This window comes from Zootoca vivipara, chromosome 15 (genome assembly GCF_965207765.1).
Source record: "Zootoca vivipara chromosome 15, rZooViv2.hap1.1, whole genome shotgun sequence".
Taxonomy (NCBI): domain Eukaryota; kingdom Metazoa; phylum Chordata; class Lepidosauria; order Squamata; family Lacertidae; genus Zootoca; species Zootoca vivipara.
The window spans coordinates 16092981-16111206 of NC_142598.1; the positions used below are offsets into that span (position 1 = coordinate 16092981).

The 18226-nt window shown below is 46.3% G+C and overlaps 1 protein-coding gene across 1 annotated transcript in view; it reads right to left on the reverse strand.

Annotated features, from left to right (window-relative positions):
- The window catches only part of ENO2 (enolase 2), a 28719-nt gene extending 10512 nt beyond the window's left edge, over positions 1-18207 (reverse strand). Inside the window, exons 1-5 of the mRNA XM_035097063.3 lie at positions 18100-18207; positions 8787-8888; positions 4406-4501; positions 4121-4179; positions 679-748 (exon numbers count right to left, since the gene is read on the reverse strand). Coding sequence (XP_034952954.1) covers positions 679-748; positions 4121-4179; positions 4406-4501; positions 8787-8871 — 310 coding nt within the window. The 5' untranslated portion in view covers positions 8872-8888; positions 18100-18207. The remainder of the gene's footprint in view (positions 1-678; positions 749-4120; positions 4180-4405; positions 4502-8786; positions 8889-18099) is intronic.
- Positions 18208-18226: the final 19 nt, after the last annotated feature.

Below are 18226 nucleotides of genomic sequence, written 5' to 3' on the forward strand. Positions count from 1 at the left end.
CCCATACAGCATCCCAATAGTAGGATTTCGATTAATTGGGATATGGTTGAAAGTACAAGCTGCAGAATTGTGGCAGACAAGGAATCCCTGGGCTGGCTTATGCAATTGGCAAATCTGTTAACATGACAAAAGGGGTTGGATGGGCCATCCGAGAGGAATCCTTTGGCCTGGGGAGACAGATGGTGCCAAGGTGATGGTGGGGTGTGTGTGTTTGCAGTGACAGAAAAGAGAGTTTTTGAGCAAGGGGGGCTGGGAAGAAAAAGGAAGAAGAAAGACCGGGATCCATCTTGGGCAGGCTGGCTGAAGGCTGGCTGGGAATGATGCCTTGGACTCCATTGGCTGCACTGCTGTGGGGGAGAACTCTCTCTCTAAATAATCATGCTGTTAGATCTGGACCCCCGCCCCCATGCAGACTAATATTGTAAATAGGTAAATAAATCACATTTCTTAAAACTACGACGGTCTCTGCCATGTCTCCATTCTCTAAAGGAACACAGGTGAGTGCCTGGAATCCCATGGGATGTTGCAGAGAGTGGGGATGGCACATGACTTTTTTTTAACACTTCCATACCTCAGCTAGTGCCTTTTAATCTTGCTGTAAAGCTCCTGGCTGCTCTCCCAACTTGCCCCTCTGAGCCCCTCCCACAAGACTTTTTGTTATGAATAGAGAGGCATTACATTTATTCTCTGTCCCGTCCATCTCCAGCATGAGGCTGTCAATCTTCTCTTGCTCCACAACTGAAAGGCCCTGCAGAAAGAAAACATCTCTCAAATTGGAAGTCTGGATAAAAGGCTGCCTGGGGGTCTTCCAGACAGAGGACACTTAGAGCAGGTCCACACAATACATTTAAAGCACATCCGACACACATTTAAAGCACATGACTTCCTCCCAAAGCGTACTGGGAATTGTAGTTTGTTAAGACTGCTGGGAATCGCCTGCTCTGTGAGGGGGAACTACAGCACCAAGGATTCTTTGCATACCCTCCAATTCCCGGATTGAAAAATCTGGGATCAGCGGCGGCGCGGCACCAGAAGTCGCTTCTACGTGGCGGCGCGGCACCAGAAGTCACTTCTACGCATGTCCAGACATGCGTAGAAGCGACTTCCGGTGCCGGCGGCGTCTGATTTCCGGTGCCCAGGCATGGACAGAGCGGCACCGGAAGTCGCTTCTACGCATGTCCAGACATGCATAGAAGTGACTTCCGGTGCAGGGCTGCCCGTGTCTGCATGTCTGGGCACCAGAAATCGCTTCTGCGAATGTCCAGACATGCGCATACAGCTGGGAGCCGAGACATGGCCGCCGGCAGGAGCTTTACAGGATATTTATGGGATATAATCAATTCGGGATAACAGCGGGAAACGGTAACAAAATACGGGGGTTTCCCCGCGTTAAAACGGGAGACTTGGCAGCTATGATTCTTTGGGGGAAGAGATGTGCTTTACATGTATGGTGAAGGTGTGATCCTAGCACTACAAATCATTGCTCTTCGGCTGCAAGCTATAGACAGAATTGTAGCTGATCATCTACCCTTCAGTTCTGTCCAGTTCTCACTGGTGAACTCTTCTCCTGTCATTTAGAAGTGAGGGCGTCTCAACACCATTTTGTCACCCATATTTTATTTATGCTTGTGTTGTTGGTTGGGTTTAAAAAATAATTCATGAAGTAGCACATTTACGAAAATGAAAAAAGGGGTCTTAAAGCACAGGGCAAGAGGATTGCAGCTAATCTGACTTCTGAGTAAACGTGGTTACCAACTGGGCTGTAAGTCCCACATACCCTCTGACATTTCTCTGATGAAAATAGGAAAATCTGCTTTTCTTTAGGACGTCCCTATTTTCTTCAGAGAAATGTTGGAGGATAGGGAGTTATGTGATTTCCCCAAGCCAAAGAGAACCTTTAGAAGACATCTGAAGTTAGTCCTGTACAGGGGAGTTTTTAAATGCTTTATTATGTTCTCATATATTTTGGAAGCCTCAATGGCTGGGGCAGCCTAGTAAAATAGGCAGGGTATAAATAATAAAATAAAATAATAATAATAATAATAATAATAATAATAATAATTTCCCACTTTCCCTTAGGACGTCCCTCTTTTCAGTGGAGGGTATGGTGTTATGTGACCCCAAAGCCAAGGAGATAAGTAACTAGGCAGCCCTGTACAGGAAAGTTTTTAAAAAATGTTTTATTATGTTTTCATATGTGTTGGAAGCTGCCCAGAGTGGCTGGGGGAACCCAGTAAGACATGTGATGTATAAATGATGATGATGATGATGACGACAACAACAACAACAACAATTATTATTATTATTATTATTATTATTATTATTATTATTATTATTATTATTACATGTTACTACATGTTACTACATGTTACTACATGTTACTACTACTACTGTTATGGAATAGGAAGTCCCTACTTTCACTGGAGAAATGTTGGAGGGTATACTAGTCATATTTGCAACCTGCCTAGAAAACTTGATTTTCCCTGCTTGTTTGTAGCGCTATTCTATAGTACAACTGTGAGACGGGTTTGGAGGGGAGAGTGTTGGCAACGGAAGGTTGTAGTCCTACAGGATTGCAGCAGGAATCTACACAAATTTGCTCAGATGTAAGCAGTCGAAGGTTGGAGGATGGCAACCGTACAGGATTACAGCCCGAACCTACACTGCTGTTTTCGATGTAATCTACTAATTAAATAGCTAATTGAAGTTTGCGGTTTGAGGGAACCTAATTCCAGGAAGCAAGCAATTAATTAAAGCAGAGAGCCAGTGAATCAGGGGAACGGACTTGCGGTGCCGGGCACAAAATGGCTCTGAAACTGGAAATACACAGCAGGCAACAGGGCAGGGGTGAGGAACCTGCATCTCCCCACCCTTCTCAGATTTTAGGTAAAGGTAAAGGGGCCCCTGACCATCAGGTCCAGTCGTGTCCGACTCTGGGGTTGCGGCGCTCATCTAGCTCTATAGGCTGAGGGAGCCAGCCTTTGTCCGCAGACAGCTCCCGGGTCGTGTGGCCAGCATGACAAAGCTGCTTCTGGTGAACCACAGCAGCGCACGGAAACGCCATTTACCTTCCCACCGGAGCGGTCCCTATTTATCTACTTGCACTTTGATGTGCTTTCGAACTGCTAGGTGGGCAGGAGCTGGGACCGAGCAACAGGAGCTCACCCCGTTGCAGGGATTCGAACCGCCGACCTTCTGATCAGCAAGCCCTAGACTCTGTGGTTTAACCCACAGTGCCACCCGGGTCCCTCAGATTTTATTGGACTCAATTTCGCATCAGCCTTAGGAAGTCACAACTCCTCCCATTGCACCAAAGAGATTGTACTGCTATTGGGCTTTTCTCTCCCTTAACGGATTTTTCACAGTGGAAAAAAAAAATGGGGAAAGGGATGGCAAAACACAGGAGGGTTGCAACATTGTCTCGACTGGCCATAAAATGCATGAAGGAGGCACTGCGACTGCAGATTAAAAGCCCCCTCAATGTTCTTGATCCACAATGTTCTTGATCAGCGTTACCCAAACTTGGGTCTCCAGCTGTTTTTGGACTACAGTTCCCATCATCCCTGACCACTGGTCTTGCTAGCCAGGGATGATTAGAGCTGTAGTCCAAAAACAGCTGGAGACCCAAGTTTGGCCATTTCTGGTTATTGCATCTATGCTCTATCAGGACTCAGCTGAAAATAAAACGTTTTAAGTGTGTTTTAAGTGCAATATACATTGTGACACTAAATGACAATGGTGAGTCTTATGGAAAATTCAAAGTATTTTTTACAAAAATGTGTTGTTGTTTTTTAAATAAAGCATTTTCATAATGGTTTTTATATGTGTGTTTTTATACGTGCTTCTTTCAGGTTTCAGGAAAGCTGTTGTCCGTACACAGGATTGGTCCTGTCACTGCTCTCTACAGAGGCCTCCGGAGGAAAAGATATTCCTCCATCCTTTGACAATACACACACACACACATGCACACAGAGAGATAATATGTTGAGCATCCAGAAAACAAAGCAGGTATAAATGAAGGGACAGATAGAGATTGAGAGAGAGGAGAGAGAGAGAGAGAGAGAGAAGATGAAAGACAGTTGAGCCGATGAGAAAATGAAGAGCAAAGGGGGATCCTTACACAGCTCACGAGAGCAGGGGCAATGGTGCTGTTGATGTGATCCACCGCCTGCAGGACCCCTACAGAAGGAAAAAGACACAGAGAGTGTCAGACAGAGGCAGAAGGAAATAGAGACAGAGAAAGGAAGGCACACAAAGCCACACACTCTTCACCGTGGAATTTCACCGGCTGACACCTGCTGTTTTGGCCAGCCCAAAAGTAGAAAACGCACACAGAGAGAAAGAGAGAGGGGACTCTGGAATTATTGCTTGTCGTTCTACGGGCAGAAGCTTGGAATACCCTTACCTTTCCCAAGGAATCTGGATTTATCGTTGTCACGCAGCTCTAGAGCTTCGTAGATGCCGGTGGAAGCGCCACTGGGAACAGCTGCCCGAAACATCCCTAGGGAGGAGTAAAAACCAAGGTGGAAAGCATTAAGGGGAGGAGCCATCGACATCACCTAAGCCAGGCATCCCCAAACTCCGGCCCTCCAGATGTTTTGGCCTACAACTCCCATGATCCCTAGCTAACAGGACCAGTGGTCGGGGAAGATGGGAATTGTAGTCCAAAACATCTGGAGGGCCGAAGTCTGGGGATGCCTGACCTAAGCCCACAACTCTTCTCTGATGAAACATCTGCCTTGTCATTTTAAGGAAGTCACCAGCTCTTTTCTTTAAAAATAATGAAAAACCTGCAGCTGGTGCTTTCTAAGCAAACGCTCCGTAAGAAGTCCACTTACTTCCACTTTCAACTGTTTATGACCAATGAATCCAAAGACTAATTTACTTTAATTAACACTGTTAGGTTTGTTGTTGTTGTTGTTGTTTAGTCGTGTCTGACTCTTCGTGACCCCATGGATCAGAGCATGCCAGGCACTCCTGTCTTTAAATCACTTTAAACCTATCAAAGTATCTGTTTTCAATTTTTTGCTTATAACCCTAAGTTAAGATTACCCTTCAGAATGCACATATATAGGTAGGGCTGCCAGACATCTGGGATTTCCTGGACATATCCGGGATTCTTCCGTCGAAAACAGCGTCTGGGAGGAATTTTTGGAAACCGGTAAAAATGCCTGGGGAAACCCGGGCTTATTTTTTCCATTTGGCTGATTGGCTGTTGCCATCTGGTTTTTCGCCTACTGCTTAGCAACAGTCACAACTTGTTAGGTTGGCAGGTTAGGCTTTGGTTGATGAGTTTGGGAGGGGCATCGCATGGAGGTGCATGCCCCTCAGTGTTGCTCTTATAGAAGTATTCCGTTAAAGGAATCCTGGGGCTCCGGGGCTCTAGTCCTTACACCCCCGCAATGGTGCGGGGCTGGGGCCAATACAGAGCACGAGCCTTGGGGAACATTTCTGGTGGGGAGTTGGCCTGGTCTCAGCTATTTCCTCCACCATGGGGTGTTTACTTGACTTTCCTACCGTAGGAAGTCAGAGCTGGTCCTGTTCCACCGTGGGGCAGAAGATTAACCAAAGCCTAAGGCCAACACTCAAATTAATTTGTAATTTTGAATAAAGTTGTGGCCAAAATTATGCCAAAAAACAAAACCTAAAATAATGTGTCTATCTGAGTTATTGGGGGGAATTTTCTGGGGGTCTTGGCACGCAACCAACATTGGAAGTGTTCAAAAACCTCTCTCTCTCTCTCTCTCTCTCTCTCTCTCTCTCTCTCTCTCTCTCTCTCTCTCTCTCTCTCTCTCTTGGAGATTTTGCTCAACAAATTTCATGCCCGGATTTTCACTTTCTGTAATATGGAAACCCTAATTTAGGCCCACTAACTAACTAAAAGGTTTCTGGCTTTGGCCTGGCCTAAACCTCTCCGCATAACTGTTGAAATCCTTGTCGGCTGTGTATGTGTGATGAGATCTGTTGCCAGCTGTGAGGCCGTTCCAGCAATGGTCTCTATCCACCTTGTGCGCAGGTAAGTCGAAGATCAGAGCGGGATGATGCAAGATCCTATCAGAATCTGTGTACATGCAATACTTTTGAAGCACTTTCACAGCACATCCTTTCCTGCAAAGGGTTCTGGTCCCTGTAGTTTATCCCTCACAGTTACAGTTCCCAGCAAGCCATAGCAAACCCATAATTATTAGAGAGAAAGTATGTGCTTTGAATGTGCTTTAAAGGAATGGTGCATAACACAGCTTTAGCGAGCCTCTTGATCAGGCATAGGCAAACTCGGCCCTCCAGATATTTTTAGGACTACAACTCCCATCATCATCCTGTTAGCTAGGTATGATGGGAGTTGTAGTCCCAAAACATCTGGAGGGCTGAGTTTGCCTATGCCTGCTCTTGATGCTATAAAGCAGGATATAATATCCACAGAATCATAGAATTTGAAGGGACCACTCTGCAATGCAGGAATATTTTCCCCAATGTGGGGCTCAACCCAACCAACCTGAGATTAAAAATCTCGTGCTGTAGCAGCTGAGCTATATTCCAAACTAAAACAGAGATTTTGCACCTGGAGAAATGCAATTCTCCTCCCTGAGAGCACACACATTGCTATTGCGTCTAGTGATTGCAATAGTGTCTAAGGCATCTAATGGACGCCTTGACTAAGTAACATGAAACACAGGCCCTCCAAATGTCTCTGTTTTCCAGGGACAGTTCCAGATTTACAGAAGCCATCCCAGTTTCTGATTTGATCCCAGAATGTCCTGCTTTCCCATAGGATGTCCCTATTTTCAGTGGAGGGTATGGAGTTCTTCAACCCCCCAAGCCAAGGAGACTATACAACCTTTAGAAGACATCTGAAGGCAGCCCTGTATAGAGAAACTTTTTTTAATGTTTAATGTTTTATTATGTTTTTATATATGTTGGAAGCCATCCAAAGTGGACGGGGAAAGAAGAAGAAGAAGAAGAAGAAGAAGAAGAAGAAGAAGAAGAAGAAGAAGAAGAAGAAGAAGAAGAAGAAGAAGAAGAAGAAGAAGAAGAAGAAGAAGAAGAAGAAGAAGAAGTCCCTATTTTCATCAGAGAAATATTGAAGAGTATGGTACCCACCATTTCATTATTTTCATAGTTAGCTGCAAACAGCTATTTCACTGTAGCAAGGCTATCCCCCTTGCAGGAAACTAGACCCAGCAATAATTATAGGTGAAACTCTGAAAATTAGAATATTGTCAAAAAATGCATTTATTTCAGTAATGCAACTTAAAAGGTGAAACCAATCTATGAGATAGATGTGTGACATGCAAAGCAAGATATGTCAAGCCTTTGTTGTCATTGTAATTATTGGTCGTTAGGTGGGTCAATTATAAATGGAATGTAATTAATGAGATGTCATAGTGATGTTTATTTTTGTATTATTGTAACTATTTGTTTTCTTACTGTGGAATTTCCAAAAGAAAGCATTTGTTAAAATTAAAAGGAAAATTAAAAATAATAACTTGCATTACTGAAATCAATGCACTTTTCGGCGATATTCTAATTTTCCGAGTTTCAGCTATATATGAACACCAAGAGTGTGTTAGTTTTTTGTTACGTAAATTGAAAACTTGGGGAAGGCAAAGGGGCTGTGTGGGTGGGGTGGCAACATTTAACCATTTCTCTCTGAGGCTGCTGTTTGCATTACAGTGGAAGCCTACACTGGCACCAACGGATGCTTCCCTGAAATGCAAGTAGCAGCTTCAGGGCAGCAATTTCTGCTAGACCTCATGCACGGGCAGGGGAACAGCTTGGCTTCTACCACCTCACCCCTCTGGGTCAAGCCTGATGGATAAGGGTGGTGGAGTGAATAGCAAAAGCTGTCCTCAGACCAATGAGGAAATTGCCTGCCCCCTTTTGATTCTGCCTTCCCAGGCACAGATTTTACTCCCGAGAATCTGAGCTGACATCTCAGATGGAATTTGCTGCCAAGGAGTGTGGTGGAGTCTCCTTCTTTGGAGGTCTTTAAGCAGAGGCTTGACAGCCATCTGTCAGGAATGCTTTGGTGGTGTTTCCTGCTTGGCAGGGGGTTGGACTGGATGGCCCTTGTGGTCTCTTCCAACTCTATGATTCTATGATCTGGTGTGCCTCACTCAGGGCAGTCTCGAGCAGGTCGCGCGCCCTGGTGCTAAGGGGCGGAGATCGCTCCGGCACCCCCGCCCTCGCAGGGCGCAGCATTGTTTCCGCGCAGCACCCTGGCGCACCACGCCACTGGGGGTCTACCTACAGCCGGCCCTGGCCTCACTGTTTGCAGTTAAGTACCGGTACGTATTTATGCCAATTAAAGCATTTTTATTTGATGGTCTCTCTGACACGGCAAGTGCTGCAGCAATGGAAACAGGGCTGGTAGCTGTTCTTCATGGGCTAAATACTCAACACCTCTACCCTGAGGCCTGTGTATGCGTGTGAGACTGGGGGACGAAACCCATGCACTGCAGTTCCCTTAAAAGAAAGCCAGAGCAGCGGGAATCTGACTATGTCTCATTTCTCTGCCTTTCCCAACCATCTCCTGCTCTAAAAGTGGGAATGCATCACAGAGCATGGCTAAAATTAGATGCTTTTGCTCGGTGGTGACTTTGCTAGGGAGAGGGAGGGAGGGAGAGGCACAACTCCAGCCTCAGGCCATCTCCGCTTGGCGCCTCCTGCCCTTTCCGGCTCACTGCCTTGGGACTGAGCTAATCCGTTAGCAGCACGATGCGCTGGACTGCGGCTGAGATGCCAGCTGCTGCCTCCTGCAGTTTTGCTGCCCCTCCACCAATACATACCTTTAGCTGTGTACAAATCCACCTCCACGGTTGGATTCCCACGAGAGTCCAGGATCTCCCGAGCGTGAATCTTCTCAATAGACATGGTGGAGCTGGTCTTTCCTGGAGGAGAACAAACAGAGAGGAAAATGGGACCTGGATTTTGGTTCCAATGCCCTTGCTGTTCCATGATCTCTTACACCACCTCCAGTTGCGTCAAAGGGCCACATGGCCTCAGTATGGAATGAACGGCATGATAAGCTTCAAGAGAGTTTGGAGAGAGAACAGCATGTTTAATAATGATAATGATAAATTAATTTTCAAATTTTACAATATATATCAAATCTTCTTTATACATTTAATATTGTTATCAACTTCCTTTCCCCCCCCCTTTTCTGCAGTTATTTCAGTTATCTCTTCTTCTTTTTCTGCCTCTCCAGCATTAAAGCCTAATTATTATTAATCTCTTATACTCAAAAGTTTAACTTTACCATCTGCGCGTGTTTAAGTCAGTCCTTACAATAGTTCTTTAAATATTCAATAAATGATCCCCACTTGTTTAAAAATCCTCTCTTCTTGATTTCTTAATCTTCCAACATGGTTCGCCATTTCTGCATACTCCAGTACCTTTTGTTGCCAGTCTTTTTTGTTTGGGGCCAATTTCCACTTTGGGGCACGTTCGAGTTGCCATGGTTGCATACATAAATAACTGTCAGAGGTTCTTGCGGCTGCTCTTGAGTAACGACGCTCCACACCTGCTTGTCTTTAAGGTGTTTTTTATTGTGCATTTTATTTACAGTGCAAAGTCTCTGGAAAACATGTCTGCTTAGTCTGAGTCAGAACCTCGCAATGGCTTCTTTCTGTTTCGCGCCCAACATAACAGCTTGGGAACTCCAAAGCGCCTCCCCCTTGTCCTAAGGGGTGCTGTGCGCCTCAATTCAGGCGTCAGGGGGAAGGGCCGTCCTTCTGACTGCTCTCCCGTCCTTTCCTCCCCAGCTGCCTCCTTCTCTACTCGGTGTTGAGGCTCTTTGACGCTGCTAGAGCCCTGTTCCTCCCTCTCTGCTTCCTGACTCCTGTAACTGGACCTACTGCTCTGAGAGGAACTCGACCTGATGGGGGGGCTGTTCCCTATAAGCCTCCCCCCTTACAAGTACGTTTTCTGATCTTTAGGTATTTCAGGTTAAATTATTCCTAAAAGCAAGGCTTCTGGTTTCTTAACAAAGGTCACTTTAAACATTTAATTATTTGTACCCAGCCCATCAGACTGGGTTGCCCCAGCCACTCTGGGTGGCTTCCTGTATATAAAAATGTAATAAAACATTAAATATTAAAAAAGCTTCCCTATACAGGACTGCCTTCAGATGTCTTCTAAAGGTTATATAGTTTTGGGACACAGATAGCGCTATGGTCCAAACCACTGAGCCTCTTGGGCTTGCCAACCGGAAGGCTGGTGGTTCGAATCTGCACAACAGGCTGAGCTCCCATTGCTCTGTCGTGGCGCCTGCCAACCTAGCAGTTCAAAAGCATCCCAGTGCAAGTAGGTAAATAGGTACCACTGTGGCGGGAAGGTAAACTGCATTTCCGTGTGCTCTGACTTCTGTTGCTCTGACTTCCTGTTGCGCCAGAAGTGGTTTAGTCATGCTGGCCACGTGACCCAGAAAGCTGTCTATGTACAAACGCCAACTCCCCTGGCCTGAAAGCGAGATGAGCACCACAACCCCATAGTCGCCTTTGACTTGACTTAACCATCCAGGGGTCCTTTACCATATAGTTTAGGGTTACTCATCTCCTTGATGGAAGGGCGTTCCACAGGGCGGGCGCCACTGCCAAGAAGTCCCTCTTCCTGGTTCCCTGTAGCTGCACTTCTCGCTGTGAGGAAGCTGGTCTGCTCCCTCTTCTCCTTCTGACTGCTTTTCGTTGTCCCACCACCAACCCCCTGGCTGTGAGCCTTCTTCCCCTGAGGGTTCCCTCGGGGGTTTCCCAGCTGGTTCCTCTCACCACTCCTCTGCATCCATCCTGTCCATGAGAAATAGGAACTCAGCTCACAGCTTGTTTCTTCCAGACAAGCCATGAGAGGTAAACCAAGAACCAATCTTGGATACACTTGATGGTTTATCTCAGGCATGTCCAACTCCCCAGAGACTGTGATCTACTCCCAGTATATAAAAAAAAAAACTGGCAGTGATCTACCCATTGTCCTTGGAATGAGGAGGAGCATGGATGGGGTGGGTGGATTGCCCAGAGTTGTTGAACTTTTTTTTTTTTTTTTAGCTTTTTTGGACGGAGGATTGCACAGAGTTTTTTTTAGCTTTTTGTACACGATAAGGATCACGTGATCTACCAGGATCAGCCAGGGATCTACCACTAGATTGCGATCTGCTGGTTGGACATCCCTGGTTTATCTGAAGTCTGAACTCAAATGTAACACTAAACCAAACCATGGCTTGGCTCCAGGCAGTGTAGCAAGAGGAAGCGCGGAGGAGTGAAGCGATTATGATTTTTCCTCTGAGTATCCACACACTCATGTATCATCATCATCATCATTATCAATATCACTATCACTGTTATTATTTATTTGATTTATATACCACCCTTCATCGTAAGATCTCAGTGCGGTTCACAGGATAAAACACAGGATAAAAATAATTAAAATGAAGGCAAAGACAATAATCTCCCCTTCCCACAGACACATTTAAAGGGCTGTAGAATATTAATCTGCCAAAGGCCTGGTTTAGCATTTCATGTGAACTGAGCCATTCTGAATGCAGATATTTGCATACAATTCTGCTTCATGCAGCTCTGTCCTGAACGAAAGGATCCTGGAGGTACGGTAGGTGGTGCAATTCTGCACGGTGTCTTTAGTGAGACGTGTTGGTCTTGCAGCCGACATACAAATGAGTCAGCCGAATCAAGCAGATAAACCAGCACCCTCTGTTCTGGAAGACCTGCCTCCAATTTGTGATGTTTGTGGATTCCCTCTATATTGGTTCAGTACTGGGAGGAAATGCATTCTGCGCTTCCTTAGAACCTTGAGTTCGTATGTTCCAGGGCTGAGTCTCGGGCACTAAAAGGAGATGTTAAGTCCCTGCGAACCAGGGCACAAATGAAGGCCTAGCTCCTTCTGACAGAGCACGGCGCACGAGACTCCTGCTTTAAGGTGTGGCACAGATTCTGCAGCACAGCTAACAGAAAAGGAGCATGTCTTTCTCAGAGAAAAGCCTCTTGATGGAAAAGGAACTCACTGCACCACATGCCCAGGGAAGGCCAAGGAGTCCAAATGGGCTTGTGAACGAAAAGGGGCAATGCAAGAGACACACAACTTGCCCCATACTCTCAGTGTCCCAATTTTACAGGGACAGTCCTGGAATTACAGATTTGATCCAGGAATGTCCTGGTTTTCCTTTTCCCTCCCCTCCGCACCTCAGAGAACAATTAGAAGTGGTGGGTGGGTGGGTGCAAAAACAGAGTCCTGTTTATACTGGCATACGAAGCCCTTCCTATGATTTTGAAGGAAAAGGTTACCAGTCCGCCTCAAATTCTTTAATTGCAGTGCTTCAGCAGCACTCCAAATGCATTGGAGTGTTTATTCCTTAATTGTAAATGGAGCCTTACACTTTCTACTCAGAAGTAAGTCCCACTGTATTCAATGGAACCGACTCCCAGGTAACTGGTTAAAGATGGTGCAGCCTTACACTGCAATCCTAAGTGTTTTTACTCAGAAGTAAGTCTCACTGAGTTCAATAGGATTTACTCTTTGGTATGTTCTTGATCATTCTCACACTTTCTATTATTATCATTATTCCCAGACACAAGGACTCAAGGCAGCAAACCACTAACATTTTATTTCATTCAATTTATCTGTCAAAGATGTTGTAAATGATCCCTTCCCTCTCTCAGTTTTTTTTTTTTACAACAATCCTGTGAGGTAAGTTCAGCAGAGAGGTTGCAATTGGCTCAAGGTGACAGATGTACATGACGTCTGTGTGTGTGTGTGGAAATATCAAATACGGGAGAAGCTTACTGATGTAGAATAGGATGTCCCTATTTTCATCTGAGAAATTTATTTTGGGGGCTGCACAAGCCCTGGCCTATGCTGTAGGGTTCGGCCCCACAGCGGTTAAACCCAGAGGCCTGAGCTCTGAGCTCTGCTCTAGATCCGAGTGCCTTTCATGGAGGCAACGTGCCCCCACAAAAGCAGGCCACATGGACAAACTCAACATTCTCCTTCCTCATCTCTGCTGCCCAGTTTCCTCTGACCAGAAGCTTACAATGGAATTACATTTCCCCCACAGTGAAATATCATTGCCAGAGAGCTGACATAGGTTCTGCAAACATTTATACCTTTTAAAGTACATTCGAAGCACATTCTTTCTCTCAAAGAATTCTGGGCCCTGTAGTTTACCTCTCACAGAGCTCCAGTTCCCAACTACCCAGAACAAACTACAGGGCCCAGAATCCTTTGAGGGCTGTGTGTCCTTTGAATGTGCTTTCAATGTATAGCGTGCATACAAAATAGTTGCAAAGTGTTTGAGCTGCGAGGCTGGAAATCTTCAGCTCAGATCTCACCTCAGGTACAAACTGATGCGCAAGTCACTTATCCCCCTCTGGCTGTAACATGGGGGAAAATAATCCTGACCTTCCCTTTTGGGTTATTGTCAGATTACTGAGGTAACATATGTCAGCCTTCGCCAACCTGGCATGCTCCAGATGTTTTTGAGGTGAGTCGTCATAAAAACACCACATGACTTTTGAGGAGAGCCAAAAAGCGCTTAGGCGAGACTAGAGAAGTTCCCACACACCCTCTCCTGATTGTTGCCTGTTCACATTTGCCTTCATGCCGATTTCCCCGGGGATCTGTGTTTGTGTCTGAAGTGTATTCTCTCCATGAACTAAGCATAGGATTCAGGTCCTCCCATGCTAGGAGAGGCAAGCTGAGTAATCTGACCTTGAGCCTATGAAATCACTGATACCCAATGGATCTGTGCTATTCCGGAAGGCTTGGGAAGAAGACCGCAGGTTCCATCCGCCCGAGATGGAAGGTAAATGAAATTCAAGAAGCTGGTCTTGGGCCTGAAAGCAACAAGATCATAGCGGAAGCAGAGCAGAGCCGGTGAATTTTCCTTTGCTCTGCACTATTAGGGGTGATACAAGGCATCAGAAAAAAAACACCAAACTTGCAGTTGTGCTTTCAAGGCAGCACATCCCTCAACACTGATTTATGTAGTGCACACCCATTTATTACCTTTATACCCTGCTTTGCAGCAAAGATTGGTTTCCAAAGCGGCTCATAAAAATAATGAATACCCACAGCACAATCCCTTATTACATGGGTAGGCAAACTAAGGCCCGGGGGCCAGATCCGAACCAATCGCCTTCTAAATCCGGCCCGCGGATGGTCTGGGAATCAAGTGTGTTTTTACATGAGTAGAATGTGTGCTTTTATTTAAAATGCATCTCTGGGTTATTTGTGGGGCATAGGAATTTGTTCATCCCCGCCCCCAAATATAGTCCCCCACAAGGTCTGAGGGACAGTGAACCGGCCCCCTGCTGAGAGAGTTTGCTGACCCCTCTCTTATTATAACCACTCTTTGGAATTAAGATGGCCTCTAGTTGAAGGCATCCTCTGTTTGAAGGGCTGCCTTGTCCAAGCCCAGTTTAAAAATAAAGAACCTATTCCCACATTGCAGCGGGTTGGACTAGATGACCCTTGGCAGTTTCTTCCATCTCTATGATTCTCTGATAACCATAAGAAGGAAGAACAGGGGGCCTGAAGCTGCCCATCAGTAGTTAGTACCTGAATGGACACAGGGCACTTTATCAGTTTCCTCCACAGGGTAGAGGTACATTTTACCGTATTTTTATTTAAATTATAGTAAATTATTTCTAAATTTTCCTTTATACACATTAGCATATGCACATGTTTGTCCTTGGTAATGCATTCCCTCCTTTTGGGGATTTGCAAGTGGTCGCCCTATCTGAAATCGACTGCATGTACAATAGGCTGTGTGTACAGATTTGCTGGAGCAAGTTGCGAGAGATCCTCTTTGGTTGCAAAGGTGTGGTACAGATGTCGTCCCGGATCGTGCCTGTGTTGTGAGGAATCCAGCATTCAGACGGCAATGGAGGTTGCTGGTGAAAAACCAGCACCTCCATCACCACTAAGAATTCATCTGAAATGCTTGTGGCATCTGCCATGGGAATAACTGAAGAGCATGTATGTATTCTGTGCTAAAATAATCTTAGAATTATGCAGCCAGGTAATCCAAATTCAGTGCAAAGGAATAACTGGATTCTGTGAATTGCATAAATTCTGCAGATGGAGCAAACTGCAGCATTTCTTATTTGGCAAAAATACACTATTCTGCAATGTTTATTATTTGGTACATATTGTCCTGGTTTTGCTAATCACTAGAAAGCTAAGGCACTGAAGCCTTGGCCCCTGACAAATAGACATCTTATTTCGCAACAATCTTGGCTCCTGAAATTCACCAAAGCTTTCCCCACTATACTGTACTTTCAAACAGCCCTTCATAAGGGCTAGAAAGTTGCTATCTTAAAAGTGGAGGAAGCTGGATTCTGTGTCCACTCCCACATCCTGCCTTTTGCTGCATTCATGGAATAAGTAGGATGCGTAACATCACAGGTGACAAAAGACACTCTCTGTCCCGTCCTGGCTTGTGTAATTTTAATAGGAGGAGGGGACATTGGATAGTGTTATTAAGCTACATCCAATTTGTGGACTTCTCCACTATACAGCATAATTCCCCAATGGGTTAGCCACTTAAGGCTGCAATTTTATACACACCTACCTAGGCTTTTGGCCCTGTTTATTAAAAATAAAGATGATGCACATCCCGCAATCACAATTTTAAAAAAGTAAGATTGGGTCATGTGAAGGCATTTTCCTGTGGGAGGTTTATTTGTTATTGTTTACTTACCACTTTTACATCTCACTCTCCCTGCCAGAGAACTCCGGCAGCAAACATTTGCCATGTGTACAGTACAGTGCAGCACTATACAGAGAAGGCCAATTCATTTCAATGTGACTTACTCCCAGGTAAGTCTTCCCATGTTCTTACCACCTCCATGTCATCTATTGCGATTGGTGTGCTTAGGTACAGGATTGGTGCTTGAGCAACGGCACAGGTGAACTCAGGGAGGTGCCCTTTTTGCTGCCCAAAATTATTGTGCTTGCTTAATATACCCACTTGGGCTCTTCCTCGAAGGATCTCATCGAGTGCTGTGTAATTCTGAGGCAGACCCCCTTCCAGACTTGCTTAGCATCAGCAATACCACTGTGACGACAGGGGTCTTCAGACCATTTTTGCATCTGTCATCTTCTTTAGGCTATTGGCCCCAAGGGAAGAGACGAAGTCCTCAGGAGAGCAAGTGGTTTGCCCACTGGTTTTGGAATATTTTAGCATTTGAGTTGTGTCTACTTGTTAGCTTGCAGAGATGCCACTGTGCATGGTTTAATGCACAAATGCCTTGAGAACATGTGATAGAGGAGGTGGTGCAGAAGAATCCTGCCACCCTTAAACCCCCCCCCTGCGCGCGCACACACGCACACACACCAAGCAAGGACTCCTTTCTAGGATCAGTTGACTTGTTTCCTTACTCGCTTCCTGCCTTATTCATTGTTGCTAAGCTCTTTTGCCAGCAACAGCTACAACCTGGAAATAAGAATCTTTAGAAGAATGGCAACAGCACGTTGACCTGATATTGTGCCAGGAGGAGATTTATGAACACCCCTCCACCTGCATTGTGTGTGACGCAAAGGGCAAGCTATGTATTGTGGGGGGGGGCAGAATGGAGAAGGCCGCAAACACCACAGTAGGTGGCGGGGGAGAGAAGGGATGGAGCCTGATACAGCGCAAGAAAAAGAAGAAGGGGAAAAAGTGCAAGGCATAGCACTGCTAAGGGTTTAGTGTCCTCTGCACTGCCCAAAGCTGCAAAAAATGCAGATAACCACGCCAGGAAAAGCCTCTGGTGCCTGGGAATTTCAGCCAACAAGGCAGGGATTCTCCAGCACCTACGCAGGTCTGTATTCCCCTCCCACCATATTCTGCAGCACCTTCTGGGTCGGTATTTCCCGCCGTCAGCTGCTCTGCACTCCAAAACTGCTTGCCCAGTCTGTTCAGATGCCACAAGCACTCTCAGTGGGCTGCAAAGACCCAGGACCATGGAGACGTCCTTGCCCCCCCCCCCCGTGTCAAGAGGAACTTCTCCCCACTCGGGCATGTGTTTGTGTGCACAGATGTACTGAGGACTCTCTGTGCATCAATATTTCTGCAGCAGAGCCCAAACTGTCAGCAATCCAGCCCAAATAAATTCCCGGCGGCTCATCTGTGCTTTTGCCGGCTTTGCCTTTTGATTCATTCCGGTTCGGACAGAGATTAGACAAAGCCATTGGCTGTGTGCCTGATCTGTTTCCCCCCCAGTCCTTTCCGAAGGGTCTTTGGGTTCAGAATAGGAAGGACTTTTGCAGGCTGTCCGCCCCCCTCCACTTTCATTCCTACTCATCCTTCCGTGTGTGTGTGTGTGTGTGTGTGTGTGTGTGTGTGTGTCTTTCCTGCCCCCCTCCTTCCATAACTATTTTCCAAGCTAGAAGTGGGGGGGGGGGACAGAGAGACAAGAGCACTCTCCTCTAAGGAGGTCAGGGCCAGATAAGCAGGGATAAGGGTTGGGGCGGGAGAGGCAGAACTGGGAACCCAGAGGCAGCAATTGGTACCAAGAATATGCAAGCTGCCGTGAGATGGTGCAGTGAGGGCTTCGCTTCCCTGGTTCCCATCGCTTCCCCTTCCGTATTAACTGGAGCCCAGAAATCCACCTTATGACGACTTTTGGCTCTGGTTGGCATGGCTGCAACCTTGCCACACAACTATAGAATTATTGGGTGATGGTGATGGAGGGAGGGGGGGAGAAAGAAGCACAGCTTGATCCCTGGGGTGGCAAAGTCCTGTGCTTGCCAGACTCCCTTGCCATCCCAGCAAAGGCAGGCTTAATAGTAGCACCCTCCCCCTCAGATGCCTCCAGCACAACAACCCACCAGGAGGGCACTGGCAGGGGCAAGAAGAGTCTCAAAAGCCCATGAGCGAAGGCTGGAGGATGGGATGGCGGTGGGATAGAGAGCAGACCCTCCAACATTTTTCTGATGAAAATAGGGACGTCCTAAGGAAAGGCAGGGTCAAATCAGAAAGCGGGACAGCTTCTGTAAATCCAGAACTGTCCCTGAAAAATAGGGACACTTGGAGGGTCTGAGAAAGTATTTTGAGATGTGGAGGGATAGGGGTTTCACCTTGCAGGAGGAGGAGGAGAGGGAGAAGCCACTTACCTTCCTAAGGCAGAAGCAGGAAGGCTGGCCAAGGCGGCAGCACACGAAGCAGAGATGGGTGGCGAGAGGAAAAGATACAGGATGCGAAGGGGAGCAGCTCTGTCCTCTGAGCCAGTGGCAGGAAGAA